Source organism: Pygocentrus nattereri, chromosome 5, assembly GCF_015220715.1.
Source record: "Pygocentrus nattereri isolate fPygNat1 chromosome 5, fPygNat1.pri, whole genome shotgun sequence".
NCBI lineage: Eukaryota > Metazoa > Chordata > Actinopteri > Characiformes > Serrasalmidae > Pygocentrus > Pygocentrus nattereri.
This window is the reverse complement of record NC_051215.1, coordinates 31,886,062-31,904,905: the sequence shown is the minus strand read 5'-3', so window position 1 is coordinate 31,904,905 and position 18,844 is coordinate 31,886,062. Positions and strand designations below refer to the sequence as shown.

The following is an 18,844-nucleotide window of genomic DNA, read 5'->3' as shown; positions in this document are numbered from 1 at the left end:
GCACTGCTGTAAGGTAACATCACGTATTCCCTACGCTTCGTTTTCCCCTACACTGGCAAATTTTCCTGTCTGTGTAATAAAAACACTTTGTTGGCATTTGTCACCAATTCATATGAGGCGTTATCATATGTCCTTTTCCCCATTAAATCGGTTGGCAAGACCATCTAAGCTGGGTTTGGACTTAAAATCTGTGTGATTAGTGGGCTTTTCCCCGCGGAAATTCATATAATCAGTTCATGTCTGTTTTCATGTAATTACATTTCATAAAACTTCACAGATGAAGTTTCTGTCTTATTTCTTTAAAAGTTGTGGCCCGAATGCGACCAAAGTCAAAGTGCGTATTGGTTGCTAGGCAGATTCTGCAGAGTCCAACCAATCATTAAATCGTGTATGACTTCGGGTATTTCCGCCGTAAGTACTGACAGGCGGAAAGAGCCGAACTCTGTTCGGAGCGCAGCGCTGTTACAGCCTCGCTGCCCGGGTTTCGCCCAGAGTGGGGAGGAGGGGGGAGGGGCAGAGAGCGAGCAGGAGAGGGGGGAGGGGAGAGAGCGTGCAGCGGTGGGGGGAGGGGAGAGAGCGCAGAGAGAGAGCAGAGCAGGTCAGCGGTGGGGGGAGGGGAGGGCATGGTGCTGGTGTTGGTTGAGAGGTGGTCCTGCAGTCCTGTAGTTCTGAGCACTTTCTGCAGCAGATCAGACAAACAGAACAACATGCTGAGATGTTTTACTGGGGAGCCCTTACATGTTTTAATCAGCTAGTAATTGTGTGAATCTAGTGCCTTTCCTGCACTGCAGGGCTGAAATCAGCTGTTTTTCTTAAAAACGTTGTTTCTGTACATCAGAGTCTCCAAACAGTTTTCTAGAGCTGAAAGAACAAGAGCAGTTAAATTCTGCATGTTGCAGTACTTTTGATTGGCTGTAATAAAACTTAAATCTCAATCTTTAAACCTACTGTTTGCTTTCTCATAGAGAAGTAACGAGTAGGAAAATTTAAGGGAACCCAGGCTGTTAACACTTTCAACAGTGTACATATCCAATACTATTAAAGTACTATTATGCATATTACAGTGCTATTAAATTATTATATATAAACAAGAAAGAAATGTTTATTATGAAAAGAATATGGCAAATAGGCAAAGTTCCTGTATGACTAGGCCCCCATTGTCACACTGTGATGTCAGGTGTTTGCATTGAGATCAGTCCTGTGGTAAATAAGACAATCAACAAGTTTGTCTCCTGAGTAATATCACGTTCTAGCTAAAGTGGGAAAGACCGAATGATATATTGGAGGTAAATGAGAATAGCTTCCTGTTCCTCGCTTAGTGGACGAGAGAGAGCATCCATTTGATGTGGAAAACAATAATGGCAACCTACTATTAGAGAGGTTTTATCTATTTTTAATAATGAGTAGTGTTTTGCTTGGTTTGTATAATTAAATTTAATAGACTTGAACATGTACCTCATATCAGGGCCTTTATGTCCCTTTATGTCTGAACAGTCAGGGTTCGCTTTAAGAACAGTATGAAAAAGTTAAGTATTTGTAAATAGCTGACGGTAAACCTCTTTGTCAATCTGAACAGTAAAAGTCTTTTCAAAAGTACTCATCCTTGGCCCTGAAGAAAACACTCCAAAGCCTGGTTGTGCTCTTTTTAAATGTTTTGGATGAAAACTTTGGATGTGGCAGTGATGGGCACTTCTGTTTTTGGAGGAGCATATGTTGATTTTTATGTGTTTTTCTGTGATTTGTTTAGAATCTTTATTATCCTATTTTATCCAGTCAATATATGGACAGTTCCTTGAAGAATTAAAAATGTCACGAAGAATCAGTCCACTGCAAGACTCCATACATCATGTGATCACAAAGACTGACAAGACATCAAAGCTAGAGGTGAAGTACATCAATCCCTTGAAAGGTAGGTTAAATATGTACCTGCACATGTTTTATCTGTATGATAGATCATTGTTCTAAAATAAGTGTTTCTTCATTGTTCTCTTCAGTTAACAGCCACTATACACAAAGGGCAGTTACATTTTGTAAATGCTGCATGAAAAAACTTATGCATCTATCAGAGCATGGAAGCCAGAGAAAAACCTGGGCAGTTGTTCTTTTTTTTTGTTAATTAAACTTTAAAATTATAAAGGAAAGAAAACTGTAATTGAATCACGGTGACTTTAATTCAGTTGTTCCCATTTGAAAGAAAGCAGAATAACACCCTACAAATAAGCACTTCTGGAACAGTTACTTAAGTCATAGTGACTAGTTTAAAAAGCAGAATTATCTAGAAATTACCATTTTTTTTGTTTCCAAAGGTATGAAGGTAATGATGTCAGTGGAGTACACGGCTGGATGGCTCCATACCAAACTACCAAACTTAGTCTTTAAGCCAATTCTAATTGAACATTTCTAATACTGTCCCACTAATGAGCAACAATAAAAGTAACATTTTTTATTTTGTCCAAACGTTGAAGCCTTTTCGTGTATATTTTGATTAAAATTTTTTTTAAATGTGGCTGAATTGCAAAATTCACGGTACTTATTTAGATACATCTGGGATACTGTGTTAACTATAACCCTATTTCCTAAAAAGTTGTGTTGCTGTGCAAAATGTAAATAAAAACAAAATGCAATGATATGCAAATCATTTAAATCCTGTATTTCATTGAGAGTAGTACAAAGACAACCCATCAGATGTTGAAACTAAGAAATTTTGTTTTTTGAAAAATATATGCTCACTTTTAATTTGATGCTAGCAATACATTCCAAAAAATTTGGGACGGGGCCTGTTTACCAGAGGTGATGAAACACACTTCTTTTAACAGCACTATAAGCGTTTGGGAACTGAGGAGACATTGCTGTTGTTTAGAAAGTGAACTGTTTTCTGTTCTTATTTGATTCAGGATTTCAGCTGCTGAGCAGTTCAGGGTCTCCTTTGTCATATTTTTCATTTCATAATGCGGCATGTTTTCAGTGTTGACATGTCTGGACTGCAGGCACGTCTGTTTAGCACCCATACTCTTTTAATACGGAGCAATGCTGCGATAATACATGCAGAATGTGGTTTGACATTGTCTTGCTGAAATAATTAAGGCTTTCCCTGAAAAAGATGTCGTCTGGACGGCAGCATATATTGCTAAAACGTATGTATTGTTCAACATTAATGGTGCCTTCACAGATGTGTACATCATACCATGTGCACTAATGCCCCTCATACCATCATGAATGCTGGTTTTTGAACTATGCATTGACATTAATCCAGGTGGTCTTGATTTCCAAAAAAAAATTCAAATGTTGACTTGTCACACGACAGGACACTTTTCCACTTCCCCTCAGTCCATTTTAACTGTTTTGGAAAGTGTTGTCTGCATCAAATTTGATATGGTCATATACTGTGTTTAAATCTATAAAATTGTAATATTTTATTTATGTGTACCATTTTCAATTAAATATAAGGTTTAAATGATTTGCACATCATTGCATTTTGTTTTTATTTACACACTGTGCAACTATTTTGGAAATGGGATTGTAATTGTATTACTGTTTCAGTACTTAATCAGATTAGTGGCGCTATTTTGTTGGTGTAGCAATTTGTTAATGTGTATCTTTATCATTTTTTTTGCAGGACGAGGTGTCTTCTCCTTAGCTCAATTTTCCAAACGTGATTTTGTGGTTGAGTACAGGGGGGATAGGATTGATTTTTATGAAGCTCAACGAAGAAGAAGACTCTATCACAGTCTTTGTACTGTGTTCATGTTTGACTTCAAATGGAAGGGGAAAATGTGGTGGTAAGTGACTATGAATAGCTAAATCTCAGTTCAGATTGTACAAGTAAAAGGATCTATCCTGATGGAATGAAATGGAAATTTAACTTAAAGGGGGCCTGTTATTCTGTTCTTTTTTTATCTTTAGTTTATGTAGCTTTTTGTGTACGTAAACGTTCTGTAAGGTTACAAAGCTCACAGTTCACTCCAGGGGGAGAAACTCTCTCCCACAGAACCCACTTTTCTCAACTGCCTGAAATGCCTCATTGGAATTCCAGGCCTTTTCCTTTGTTATAAGACGAAGCAGTGTCATAACAGTCCTTACTGCCCACGTAATGGCGAGCTCATTGCGCCCTCACACAGCGCACAGCGGCTATTGAAGTCATTCAAGCACTCTATTGGTTGTTCAATAAACCAACTCACTGATGAGCTCACTGGGCTCATCGGGAGGCGGGGCTTAAAGACACAGGAGCTCTAACAGGGCAAACAGAGATGTACAGTATGAGAAAAATGTGTTTTTGGAATGTATTCGATTAGACCACAAAAATGAAATTATGAACATTGAAAATAAGCATAATAGTTTCCTTGTAATCGAAATTAGCACTTGCAGTCTGAGTGGTCAGTAATTACTTAATGGTCTTTTTTGTACATGACTTTGTGTTGCTGAACTCTCACAAAACTACATAGCTGTGATCTCACTTCCTGTGTGTCAGATAGGAACAGATATATACTTGTTATCCCTTCAGTTATCTTTTTTCTCATTCTGTCTCTCTTGTAAAGTATTGATGCTGCCAAAGAAGATGGATCATTTGGGAGGTTGGTTAACGATGACCACAAGCACCCAAATTGCAGAATGAAGATGATTGAAGTAGATGGAAGGCCACATCTCTGCCTGTTTGCCATAGAGGACATAAAAGAGGGAGATGAAATCACCTACGATTATGGAGGAGGTGACTGGCCATGGCGAAAGAAGGTATATAAAGTTTTTTTTAATGAAAAAATTTAAAAAGGAAAGACAGTACATTCTGTAATTTATTAATTGACAAATGTTCGAAAGTGACTAACCACTGGAAAATGTTTGTCTCAGACTGTGAAGGTAAACATAGCATTATGCCTTAAAGTCTTTTTTCATTAATTTATGTTTAGATGTATTTTATTTAGAGATGTAATCAGATGTTAGAGATGAAAATACTCTCAGCTAGGATAGTGTCTCCACAAGTCACATGGTCACAAAATGTGTTAAGCGTCCTCACAAAGAATGTTTAAGCCTTAATGTGTGTAAGCAGTGAGGAAACACTACATTTGCATATCTCAGTGCATGTTTGAGTTTTGCAAAGTTGTAACATGTCTTCTGCTTTATGTTTGGTCCAGTGTAATAGAAGTGTTATGTGTATATGAAGTCTGTCTTTGGATTTCTTAGTTAATTTCTCAATGTACCATATTTGAACAGGTTAGGGAGGACACAGTTTCCAAGAGTAACATCAAAGAGAGTCAGCCACCATCCCTGTCAGAACCTGTTCTGTCTACTTGTTCCTCAGCAAGTGATCAGGTAAGCCTCTTTTGGTCATTGACATGTGTTCCTTAGACATGAAAATAGCCAACCTTGATACGTGTAGCATTACAATATATAGAATTAGGAAATGAAAGGGCAAAAGTATATCGTGAGCAAGTTTGGAAGTTCCAGAACATCATATTTGTCAGTTATGTTTGTTGTATGTGATGACTTCACGGAGTCCCCACGATGCAGGCTTTGCTCAAATGTGTGTAAATGTAAGAGATGTTGGGAAAATACTCTCAGCTAGGATAGTGTCCCCACAAGTCACATGGTCACAAAATGTGTTAAGCGTCCTCACAAAGAATGTTTAAGCCTTAATGTGTGTAAGCAGTGAGGAAACACTACATTTGCATATCTCAGTGCATGTTTGAGTTTTGCAAAGTTGTAACATGTCTTCTGCTTTAAGTTTGGTCCAATGTAATAGAAGTGTTATGTGTATATGAAGTCTGTCTTTGCATTTCTTAGTTAATTTCTCAATGTACCATATTTGAACAGGTTAGGGAGGACACAGTTTCCAGGAGTAACATCAAAGAGAGTCAGCCACCATCCCTGTCAGAACCTGTTCTTTCTACTTGTTCCTCAGCAAGTGATCAGGTAAGCCTCTTTTGGTCATTGACAGGTGTTCCTTAGACATGAAAATAGCCAACTTTGATTTTTGTAGCTTTACGATATATAGAATTAGAAAATGAAAGGGCAAAAGTATATCGTGAGCAAGTTTGGAAGTTTCAGAACATCATATTTGTCAGTTATGTTTGTTGTCTGTGATGACTTCACGGAGTCCCCACGATGCAGGCTTTGGTCAAATGTGTGTAAATGAGAGAGATGTTGGGAAAATACTCTCAGCTAGGATAGTGTCCCCACAAGTCACATGGTCACAAAATGTGTTAAGCGTCCTCACAAAGAATGTTTAAGCCTTAATGTGTGTAAGCAGTGAGGAAATACTACATTTGCATATCTCAGTGCATGTTTGAGTTTTGTAAAGTTGTAACATGTCTTCTGCTTTAAGTTTGGTCCAATGTAATAGAAGTGTTATGTGTATATGAAGTCTGTCTTTGCATTTCTTAGTTAATTTCTCAATATACCATATTTGAACAGGTTAGGGAGGACACAGTTTCCAGGAGTAACATCAAAGAGAGTCAGCCACCATCCCTGTCAGAACCTGTTCTTTCTACTTGTTCCTCAGCAAGTGATCAGGTAAGCCTCTTTTGGTCATTGACAGGTGTTCCTTAGACATGAAAATAGCCAACTTTGATTTTTGTAGCTTTACGATATATAGAATTAGAAAATGAAAGGGCAAAAGTATATCGTGAGCAAGTTTGGAAGTTTCAGAACATCATATTTGTCAGTTATGTTTGTTGTCTGTGATGACTTCACGGAGTCCCCACGATGCAGGCTTTGGTCAAATGTGTGTAAATGAGAGAGATGTTGGGAAAATACTCTCAGCTAGGATAGTGTCCCCACAAGTCACATGGTCACAAAATGTGTTAAGCGTCCTCACAAAGAATGTTTAAGCCTTAATGTGTGTAAGCAGTGAGGAAATACTACATTTGCATATCTCAGTGCATGTTTGAGTTTTGTAAAGTTGTAACATGTCTTCTGCTTTAAGTTTGGTCCAATGTAATAGAAGTGTTATGTGTATATGAAGTCTGTCTTTGCATTTCTTAGTTAATTTCTCAATATACCATATTTGAACAGGTTAGGGAGGACACAGTTTCCAGGAGTAACATCAAAGAGAGTCAGCCACCATCCCTGTCAGAACCTGTTCTTTCTACTTGTTCCTCAGCAAGTGATCAGGTAAGCCTCTTTTGGTCATTGACAGGTGTTCCTTAGACATGAAAATAGCCAACTTTGATTTTTGTAACTTTACGATATATAGAATTAGAAAATGAAAGGGCAAAAGTATATCGTGAGCAAGTTTGGAAGTTTCAGAACATCATATTTGTCAGTTATGTTTGTTGTATGTGATGACTTAGGGGCAGTCGTGGGCTGGAGGTTAGGGAACTGGCCCTGTGACCGGAAGGTTGCCGGTTCAATCCCCAGCGCCGACAGTCCATGACTGAGGTGTCCTTGAGCAAGACACCTAACCCCCAATTGCTCCCCAGGCGCCATGGATAGGGCTGCCCACCGCTCCGGGCAAGTGTGCTCACTGCCCCCTAGTGTGTGTGTGGTGTTTCACTTGCATGGATGGGTTAAATGCGGAGATGGAATTTCCCTGGTTGTGGGATCAAAACAGTATCACTTAACTTAACTTCACGGAGTCCCCACGATGCAGGCTTTGGTCAAATGTGTGTAAATGAGAGAGTTGTTGGGAAAATACTCTCAGCTAGGACAGTGTCCCCACAAGTCACATGGTCACAAAATGTGTTAAGCGTCCTCACAAAGAATGTTTAGGCCTTAATGTGCATAAGCACTTTGAGTGACAGATGTAAGCATTAATTACAAAAATGTTTATATATCTGAATGAATGTCAGTGCACTATAAAGCCTGTCTAAAAGTCCGATTTTAATGTTGAAATCTTTTACCTCAGAGGCCTGTAAGTTTTTGAATTCCGTTTCTTAATCTTTTTTACACTTAGGAAATACATTTTTTATGTAATTAAGGACCAGTTTTATTCCAACCAAAGATGAAAATCTAGCAGACAATCCAGTTCAAAGTCTAGAGCTGAAGATTTCTGATTTGTTACATTGTGATTCTAAAGTGTCGATATTTTTATACATAAACAGTGAACATATCTTTAAATTACATAGCATCTCTTGTACTTTGGTCACATTTGCTGTCTATTTGTACCATATATGTACAGAGAACTGGAAAGAACACAATATCAGAAAACAGTGCTCAAGAGAACGATCAGCTGTTGCAATCAGGACCCGTTCTGTCTGCTTGTTCCTCAGCAAGTGATCAAGTAAGTCTCTTGTGGTCATTCCCAAGTGTTTCTTAGATCGGAAAATTGCCAACAAGGCTGAAATTGAATTTTGCATCTTTACAGTATATGTAGAATTAGAAAATCAAAGGGGAAAATTATATCTTGAGCTGTGACAATCAGACGGTCATAAAGTGTGTTAAGCGTCCTCAAAGTATTTTTGACCTTGAATTCATTTTTTAAATTTTGTATTCACTATTGTTGAATGGAACTATTGATATACCTCATTAATGTAAGCTTGTCACAGTTATTACATAAATGCTAAATTTATTTGACATGATCACAATTATGTAAGTCATTAGATTTCACAGTCATTGTTACAAAAAGCAGAATTTGAACTGGGTGCATTGTGGTGAGGAAATAAATATACTTGATGATATTATGAGGCTTATGAAAACAGTTATGACTTAGAGTGAGTTTGTTTTTGTTAACAGTGCAGCTAATTCTAATGTTTTCAGCATGTATGATGGCAAAATTCGTTTTTTTTTTTGATAATTTAGTTCTTTGTGGGGAAAAACTACTCATTCTTTTCATAACTTACTAATCTGTAGACACTTGTGAGTATGTATATGCACACAACAGTGTAGTTTATTATTTAGCTACTAAGCAAACACAGGTTAATCAGTTAATTCAGCTTCTTTTGGCTTGCATACAGTGAACAATTAAATCATTAATCACTATTATTTGTATGACAAAAGTGATCATGACGGGCCAAGATTTAACCACCTACTTTCTGAAAATCTGTTTAAAGTCTGGAGTTGAAGCCATTTGATTGTTCTCAGTCTTGTCTAAAGGATAATATTCTTAAAGGGGTTTTTGTTCAATTGCATAGCATCTCTTCAGTTGTGTACTAGGACTCATGATTTTGTAAAATTTTACAATATATTAGCAGAGGACCAAGAAGGACACAATTTCAGAGATCAGTGCTCAAGAGAACTGTCTGCCATTGCAGTCCAGACCTGCTCTGTCTGCATGTTCCTCAGCAAGTGATAAGGTAAGTCTCTCTTGCGGTTATTCACAAGTGTTTGTTAGGCATGAAAATCACCAACTCTGAATTTTGTACAAGAGCTTCTTAGGGCACAGTATAGATTTTGCTTGCTTTAAGGTCATTTTCATACTTGATTAACTTGTGTGTGTGTGTGTGTGTGTGTGTGTGTGTATACTTGTCAGCCTAAGTTATATGCTCATAATACTGAAATTGTGTAGGATTTTAAGCATACCTTGGGCTTTGCAAAGTATGTCTTACCATTATCTCACATTTTAATTCCAAAATATATAATATTACAGATGACAGAGGAGGACACAGTTTTGCTGTTTTGTCAAAGAGAATCATTAGTCACTGTCATAGTCAAGACTCCTTCTTGCTACCTGTTCTACCTATTCATGTTCAAGTCTCTTGTAGTCATGTACATTTGAACTTTACAGATGAGAAATTCCAATCCTGAGAAGACTGCATGGGTCACCCCTATGTCTCGTCAGTCAGAGCCTCTGAAGGATCACAGCAACAACAGCAGTTCTGGGCAGGTACATTTCTTTAGAAGTCATTAGTTTTTAAAAGCTTTCTGAAGTTGTAATCAGGACATGGGCTCAGCTGAACTTTTGACTTTTGAAGTTTCTAATTACAGTATAGCACACTAACAATTCAGTATGAATGAACTTTCATACAATTTTCTGTTTTGAGAAGAAATGTTAGAACGTAATAAAGGCTCTCATGTCAATACACCTTGCCAGTCTTAGTTAAATTGTCCGTAGATTTAATACTGTATGGAATTATTTTTAAGTTCAGCCTGTTACTACATTTGTGCAACTATGTTATGAGCATACTTCTTTTTTACATTGTTGAGGGAGTTGTAGAGTTAAATCAATGTTGTATGTTTTTCTTCTTTTATTGAAGAGTTCTTCGTCTGGAAATACTGATGACGAGCATGCATGTGTACCTAAATTAAGAAGGACTAGAAGTATTCTAGTAAGTATATCATATTCATTCCAAAGCAGATACATTTCATTAGAATATTAATTCATAACTTAAAATTTCAGTGAATTTATGGGCATGTGCCGGTATAAGGTATATACAGTATATTGCAACATTAAAGACACACAGTAACGTTATTGTGAACTTCAAAACATTAAAAAAGCTGCAGGCCATAGACACACAACAGCCATTATTTAACAAACTCTCACTGCCACTGCAGTGTCGTGCACGTGTTAAGGTTATTACACACCAAGCAAGATGAGGAAAAAAATGCAAAATATTCAGATGTAGTCAGCAATTTATTATTATTATTAAAAATGTATTTTTGTTATCATCTAATTTCTATGGCAAACTGTGACATAATACAGGATGCTTATCACTTTGGAATTGTGAAAGGAGAAGTTTTTAACATTTCAGCAGTTAAAATAGAGCTTCATGAAATATTTCGCACACCTCATATCTCCATCAATCTGTGCAAATAAGGTAAAGTAAATGCTCTTTACAGAAAGGGGTAAAAGTTTTGATCTTTAGTTGACTTAATATGATATCTCAGTGGAATTTATGTCTGGGTATTGACTAAGGGGCATTCCATATCTAATTTTCATTTTCTTTAGACGTAAGTATGCTTGATTTTGTATTTTCACTTGTTCTGTTGCTGTTTGATCAAATTGAACACCAGGTTTACTTCTAAACTGATTGGGCTGATATCCTCCTGTGAAATTCTCAAATACACCACTGAATTCCTTTTTGCCAATGCCTCTTGCAGTGAGCCAAGTCATGCCCGTACTTTGACACTAGAATCACTGAGACTGAACATGGGTATGATGTTCAATCTGCAGAATGTAGTGACTGTTTTACTAGACATCCTAGATCTTCTATAATTTGTACGTCAGGTAGTATGACACAAAACTAGAAACAAATTCACAGCCCTTTTCAGAATGACGTAATTTTATTCTTGTAAAATATTTCTTTGTATATGCATTATATTGCCAAATGTATTCACTCGTCTGCCTTCACACGCATACGAACTGGAATGATATCCCATTCTTAATCCATAGGGTTTGATATGATGTTGTGGGTGATGCCCACCCTTTGCAGCTATAACAGCTTCAACTCTTCTGGGAACACTTTCCACAAGGGTTAGGAGTGTGTTTATGGGAATTTTTGACCATTATTCAAAACACATTTGTGAGGTCAGACTGGACGAGAAGGCCTGGCTCGCAGTCTCCGGTCTAATTCATCCCAAAGGTGTTCTGTTGGGTTGAGGTCAGGACTCTGTGCAGGCCAGTCAAGTTCTTCCACACCAAACTGGCTCATCCACGTCTTTATGGACCTTGCTTTGTGCACTGGTGCACAGTCATGTTGAAACAGGAAGGGGCCGTCCCCAAACTGTTCCCACAAAGTTGGGAGCATGAAATTGTCCAAAATCTCTTGCTTTGCTAAAAGCATTGAGTTCCTTTCACTGGAACTAAGGGGCTGAGCCCAACTCCTGAAAACAACGCTACACCATAATCCCCCCTCCACCAAACTTTACACTTGAGTTGAACTCAGAACCATCAGCCAACTGTGTTTGCACATTTGCACACTGTGGAATTCGACCTCTGCATTTAACCCATCTGTGCAGTGAAACACCCACATACATGCCCACTAGTGAACACACACACTAGGGAACAGTGAGCATACTTGCCCGAAGTGGCGGGAAGCCTTATCCATCTTTGCTCAAGGGCACTTCAGTCATTTCAGCCAAGGGGATCGAAGTGGCAACCTTCCGGTCACAAGGCTGGTTCCCTAACCTCCAGCCCACGACTGACTCCATTGGCACAATGAAGTCAGACAAGTACTGTTCTTCTAGCAACCGCCAAACCCAGGCTCATCCATCGGATTACCCTAGAGTCCAGTAGCAGTGTTTTGCAGCACTGCTTTTGACGCTTTGCATTGCGCTTGGTAATGTAAGGCTTGGATGCAGCTGCTTGGCCATGGAAACCCATTCCATGAAGCTCTCTACGCTGTTCTTGAGCTGATCTGAAGGCCACATGAAGTTCGGAGGTCTGTAGCAATTGACTCTGCAGAAAGTCGGCGACCTCTGCGCACTATGTGCCTCAGCATCTGACCCCATCTGGCCTATCACTTTATGGCTGAGTTGCTGTCATTCCCAATCGCTTCCACTTTGTTATAATCCCACTGACCGTTGACTGTGGAATATTTAGTAGTGAGGAAATTTCACGACGGGACTTGTTGCACAGGTGGCGTCCGATCACGGTACCACGCTGGAATTCACTGAGCTCCTGAGAGCGACCCATTCTTTCACTAATGTCTGTAGAAGCAGTCTGCAGGCCTAGGGGCTCGGCTTTATACACCTGTGACTGGAACACTGGAATTCAGTGATTTGGATGGGGGAGTGAATACTTTTGGCAATATAGTGTGCTATATTGGAATCCTGATTCAGTAGTCATTTGTCTTTCAGCAATCCATGAAAAAAGTAAATATTCAGAAAATCATGCAGGAGACAAATACTTGTCATATAGACTTGGTTTATGAATTTGCCTTTTAATTTCTGATGTTCTGATGCATTTAAAAAATTACCCTTGTATTATTGATTTTTAGATGAGAGGGTTTGTTCCTGAAGATTCAGATGAGCTATTTGATTCTACTTCAGACAGTGGAGAGGAGTACGTCCCTGACTCTAGAGATGAAAGGAACGAAAGTAGTTCAGAGAGTAGTACCTCCCGTAAACCAGTGAAATGGAGCTGTCTGTCTTCTGTGGATGAAGCTACCCCCTCTAATCTTGTCCCTCATAGCACATCTTCAGGTGTCATGGGTGTTACAGAGAGAAGCAACCTTGAAGTTATGGATCTAAATAAAAGTTCTGAAGTGATAGAGAGTGATGGAGTCTGCAGCAGTTCTGAGCTTGTGCAAGAAGAAGGGGCAGTAGTAGTCAATGCAGTCAGAAGAAAACGTGATGGTCGTAGAGCATATGACAAGAAACATTACTGTCTGTTTTGTTTGAAACCTTTTAGCAAGATGGCAAGACATCTGCAGTATGTCCATTCCAGTGAAAGAGAAGTGGCTATAGCATGCAGTTTCCCAAAGGGTTCTAAACAGAGAAAAATGCAATTGGATAATTTACGACATAGAGGGAACTTTGTCCATAATGCTTCTGTAATTAAAACAGGCAAGGGTGAACTGATTCCATGCAAACGACCACCGAAGAAAGCCCAAGGCACTGACTTTATGCATTGTGCATATTGCCAAGGGTTATTTACCAGGAATGTTCTTTGGCGACACATGAAGGTCTGTAAACTAGGCCCTGAAGGTTTTACTCCAAAACCTGGGAAGAACCGTGTCCAGTCTCTCTGTGCATTTGCACAGCCTGTACCTTCACACATAAGCAAAGCACTGTGGAAGGCTTTAAGCCTCATGCATGCAGATGAAATCACAGCTGCTGTCAAAAATGATAGCTGCATCATTCAGTTGGGGGAACATTTGTTGAACAAAGGTGGATCAACTGCAAAACATGAAGCATGCGTACGACAGAAGTTGCGAGAACTAGGAAAACTACTTATCACTGGCAGAAACGTTGCATCTCTAAAGACAATGGAAGATTTTATACATCCTCAAAACTACATGAAGATGGTTCAAGCTGTCAGACATACATGTGGATATGATAGTGAAGCCAACACATACAAAACTCCTTCTCTAGCAAAAAAACTTGGAATAAGCCTGATGAAGCTCAGCAAACTCATGAAAGCTAAAGCTTTGATTGCGAAAGACCACTGCTTGGCACAGAATTTCAGTAACTTCCAAGAAATACATAAAGAACGGTGGTGTGAACTGATCTCTGCAACAGCAGCACGAAATCTTGAGGAGTCAAAGTGGAATGCCCCCACAGTGTTGCCTTTTACAGAAGATGTGCAAAAACTTCATGCATTTCTCAATAAAATGCAAGAGGAGTTGATCAAGCAGTTATCAGCGGAGCCCACATCAAAATACTGGTCTGAGCTTGCAAAGGTCGCTTTGACTCAAATCATCCTCTTTAACCGTCGTAGAGAGGGAGAGGTATCGTGTATGCTCCTGTCTGCTTTCTTATCCAGGGACAGCAGTGATCCACATGATGATATAGATTGGGCCCTCTCTGAAGTTGAGAAAAAACTCTGCAGGCACTTTTCCAGAATTGTGATCAGAGGAAAAAGAGGACGTCCAGTTCCCATTCTGCTGACCCCTAAAATGCTGAATGCAGTAGAGTTGCTTGTGAAGAACAGGGAGACTTGTGGAGTGCTGAAAGACAATGTTTATCTCTTTGCCCGGCCATCAGCAATGTCACATTACAGAGGATCAGATTGTATCCGCAGCTTTGCGAAGTCTTGTAATGCAAATAGTCCTGATGCACTGACATCCACAAAACTGCGAAAACATGCTGCCACTCTTTCTACAGTTCTAAACTTGAAGGACACAGACATGGATCAGTTAGCAAACTTCCTGGGACATGACATCAGAATTCATAGGGAGTACTATCGCCTTCCTGAAAAGACCCTCCAACTTGCAAAAGTCAGCAAAGTTCTTATGGCATTAGAACAAGGGAGACTTGCGGACTTCAAGGGCAAGAATTTGGATGAGATCAATATTGACCCAAATGGTATATAACAGTTTCTGTGTTTTTATTATCTCATTCACAATGATACAACAGTACAGATGTTTTAATGTTGTGATCTACAAGCCTAATTAACTTACATTTTGTCAATGCTTGTATTTTTGCAGAGGAGATGGAGCTAATTGATGATGATGAAGGAAGAAGTGAGGTAGAGGATGAAACATATGAAGAACTTGGAGGTATTTTCATCATCAGGGGAGAACAGCATGGTATTTCGTGGGCTAGTTGAATAGTTGTTTTTCTTGGTTTTCCAAAAATAAATAAATAAATTGCAGTCTATAGTTGATTTGTACAGGAAATAAATAGGAACAAAATGTAATCTGTTCAGTTATTATGCAAACTATGAAAACATTACAGAAGTACTGGCCCCAAGGATGTTTGGCTCTGGTTCTGGGGCGCTGGTGTCCAGAACAGTTAATATGTTAATAATTAGATAATCCTCCTACTTAAACAGATCCTAAACCTGAAAATGAACAGATGTGTTGAATCAGGAGTGTTTGAGCAGAAGAAAATCACCAAACTGTAGAATTTAAATGTAATGCTGTATGCTATAATGTTAAAACTTTCATCAGAAGCAATGCAAGAGGAGTCACCAGAAGCAACACAAGTACCACCACTTGACACTGCACTTATTTCCCTACCAGAGAGGAAGAAATCACTGAAGATACCTTCTGTTAAAGGTGACAGGCTAATTCTGCTTCTCTCAGTGTGTTTGCCACAAAGCACAAAAGTTTTAAGTTGTTGCTGACTTAGGCCATGTAAAGAAAATTACCCTCGTACAGTGTTTTTTTTTTGTTTTGTTTTTTTAATTATGAATGCTTGTGTGACAGAATGGTCCATAGTTAGGACCACATACCTTATCATTATCAGGTACAGATATCTGTTAACGTGGCCGATAGGTGTACACAGCAACACTGCTGTGCCTGTTGCATTGGCATAGGTCAGGGTCACTGGTATGACAAGTAAAATGAAACAGTTGGTATGAAAGCTATGCTGAAAAAAATTCTCTCTTAAAATTGTAGCTGTGGAAACAAAACTCACTAAGCAGCAACAATGGCAGAGCCAGGCAGAACACCTTATTTCACTGTATTTCCTACCTGATTACATGTCATCAGAAAAACAGGAACATCTTCTAAATCATCTAATGTCTTTTAAATTTTTGCACTGAATTAATTAAAGGAATAGTGTAATCTAGTATAAATAAAATTGTCATTCAACACAAAATAAAGATATGAAGTTAAATCGCCTAAACCTCATGTTTTAGTGACCACAGTAAACAGATTTTATTTTATTTTTTGCCACTGGTCATTGCTTAAACGGACTATATGACACATTTAATTGTATTTTTTTTTTCTTGAGGTCTACTTATTACTTGAGTGGTCAAAATAATTTCTACATGAGTTTCCCAAACTCTTTTTTTTAAACAAAATTAAACAGGTTTTTGTTTCTATGCCTCTAAGATTGAAATATGATCAGTTATCTCTGTTCAGATTAGATTGTGCTTTGCACCTCATTCAGAAGTGAAAGACTTTATAGAACCTCAGTGTAAATAGGCAGGGATAAACTGCTGTAAGCTGAGTAGGTTGGTTCCTGTGATGCAGAACCTGAATTCAAAACTGGCTGTTCTTGCAGCATAGTTTCCATATATTATGGAGCCCTGGAGGGGACGGAGGGAAAAAAAATAAACTTGAGAGAACATTTTGCAGTTTATACACACGTTTTTCTTTTATTTGTGGTTATGATTTCTTAAATCGCTCCCTCATTTCTTTTAATCGTGGTCATGTTTTCTTTTTAACTCAACATGCGTTATTTGGTTTTTTGATTCGTGCACAAAGTAAATGTAATAGACGCAAGCTGCTAATATGTCCCTGAGACTGTCTGACTGGTTTTTATATATTAGATTGATGAGATAATGAACAGAAATGCTCATTAGGTCTGATTGTGATTTGGGTAGTTAAGGAAAAGTGTAAGTGTTGAGGAAAGTGTAGTTCTCCTTCACAGCAAATGGCCCACGGTGTTTCTGCTCCTGCATCAAGCTGCGGTGTTAGAGACATCACACAATTACAGGACAAAATAATCAGCATTTCAGCATCCTCACATTAATATATTTACATCTAATCCATAGATTAGACCATCTATTAATCTCTCTCGCCATTTGACCTCATCCCACATGAACGTTTCTGTGTGTATTTGAGTTGGTTGAAATGACGCTGATCGTTTCTTCCTGTAATTGTGTGATGATCTCCAACACCACAGCTTGACTCAGGAGCACTGCATCTGTATCTGGTAAATATGATCATTAGAAAACGCAGTTTAGTGAAGATTACGGTTGTAGTTTATTGTCTGACTTCATTTCATGACCAAACTGCAGCTGCACTGATAAATCTGAGGGCTGTTTGTTGTGAAGAGGAGCTGCAGTTTCGTCATAACGCCCCAAATCAAAATCAGACCTGATTAGCATCTCTGTCCAGTATCTCATCAAACACATCAAAATCCGTCAGACTGGCTCAGGGAGCTGTTAGTTACTTCTGCACAAGACAAATAATGTGACCTGCGCACAAATCAAATAAGCAAACAATAAGTGTTCAGTTAAAAATAAAACGACCGCAATTAAAGAAAATGAGAAAATGAATTAGAAAATCGTGATCACGAATAAAAAAAAACATGCATGAAATGAGGAAAATGTGCACGATTAAAAGAAAACGAAGGAACAATTTAAGAATCGATCACGAATAAAAGACAACATGCATACAAAATGCAAAACGTTCACGCAAATTAATTATATATGTATATCATTTAAATTTTTTTTTTTCAAGTAACGTGTGAGCTACAGTTAGTAATGGTACACCTATGTAATGCATCTGTATAGTATGATTACTGATAAAATGGCCAGACATTGTTAATACCGGGTACTAAACTGGCAGATCAAAAAAAATGGATTTTTAACACTCCTAGTATACTTTGTTCTTTTGCTGTTGTTTGTCTTATTAACTTTTGTGAGTGATGATTATCAGCGGTTCTTATGCTTGCGTCTGTAGTTTTAAATACCAATGTAATGTCCACACAAAATAATTTTAATTTCTTGTGAGAGTTCAACAACATGATTGAAACAGTTCAACAAATTCACTATTTACTTAATCACTGTACTGTGTTTTCCTTTATAGTAATATTTATTTCTCATACTTAGGTAAAACACGTGTACCGAAAAGAAGAAAAGCTTGGGAAGTGACCGAGATCCAGGCCGTGGAAAGACACCTGAAAAACTTTATCACTTCATGCCGTGTCCCAGGGAAGCTACCTTGCGAACAGTGCATAAGAGCTGAGCCTTCAGCGCTTAAAAACAGAGATTGGCAGAGTGTCAAATTCTATGTTCACAATCGCATTGTGGCTTACAAGAAAGATTTGAGCCACAATGTGTAATTTTTTTTTTGTTTATTTCATTTGAAAAACATGTAAATACACTGATCAGGCATAACATTCTGACCACCTCCTTGTTTCTACGCTCATTGTCCACTTTATCAGCTCCACTTACTGTATAGCTGCACTCTGTAGTTCTACAGTTACAGACTGTAGTCCATCTGTTTCTCTGATACTCTGTTACCCTGTTCTTCAGTGGTCAGGACCCCCATGGACCCTCACAGAGCAGGTACTGTTTAGATGGTGGGTCATTCTCAGCACTGCAGTAACACTGATGTGGTGGTGTGTTAGTGTGTGTTGCACTGGTCTGAGTGGATCAGACACAGCAGTGCTGCTGGAGCTTTTAAACACCTCAGTGTCGCTGCTGGACTGAGAATAGTCCACCAACCAAAAATATTCAGCCAACAGTGTCCTGTGGGCAGCGTCCTGTGGGCAGCGTCCTGTGGCCACTGATGAAGGACCAGACGATGACCAACACAAACTGTGCAGCAGCAAATGAGCTGTCGTCTCTGACTTTACATCTACAAGGTGGACCAACAAGGTAGGAGTGTCTAATAGAGTGGACAGTGAGTGGACA

At 38.6% G+C, this 18,844-nt stretch overlaps 1 protein-coding gene across 3 annotated transcripts; it reads left to right on the top strand.

The window, feature by feature from the left end:
• The first annotated feature begins 1,129 nt into the window (after window positions 1-1,129).
• Window positions 1,130-18,315, top strand: LOC108425025. Of its 3 annotated transcripts, XM_037538373.1 has the most exons (15): window positions 1,130-1,909; window positions 3,617-3,779; window positions 4,536-4,728; window positions 5,206-5,304; window positions 5,806-5,904; window positions 6,406-6,504; window positions 7,006-7,104; window positions 8,111-8,212; window positions 9,120-9,224; window positions 9,656-9,754; window positions 10,125-10,196; window positions 12,807-14,835; window positions 14,958-15,029; window positions 15,423-15,530; window positions 18,038-18,315. In XM_037538373.1, exons 1-15 carry the CDS (start codon window positions 1,711-1,713, stop codon window positions 18,268-18,270), a joined length of 3,771 nt encoding a protein of 1,256 aa, XP_037394270.1. In that variant the 5' UTR covers window positions 1,130-1,710; the 3' UTR covers window positions 18,271-18,315. The 3 variants fall into 3 exon arrangements, with proteins under 3 accessions (XP_037394270.1, XP_037394271.1, XP_037394272.1); XM_037538374.1 differs by lacking the exon at window positions 5,206-5,304; XM_037538375.1 differs by lacking the exons at window positions 6,406-6,504; window positions 7,006-7,104.
• The last annotated feature ends 529 nt before the right edge of the window (window positions 18,316-18,844 follow it).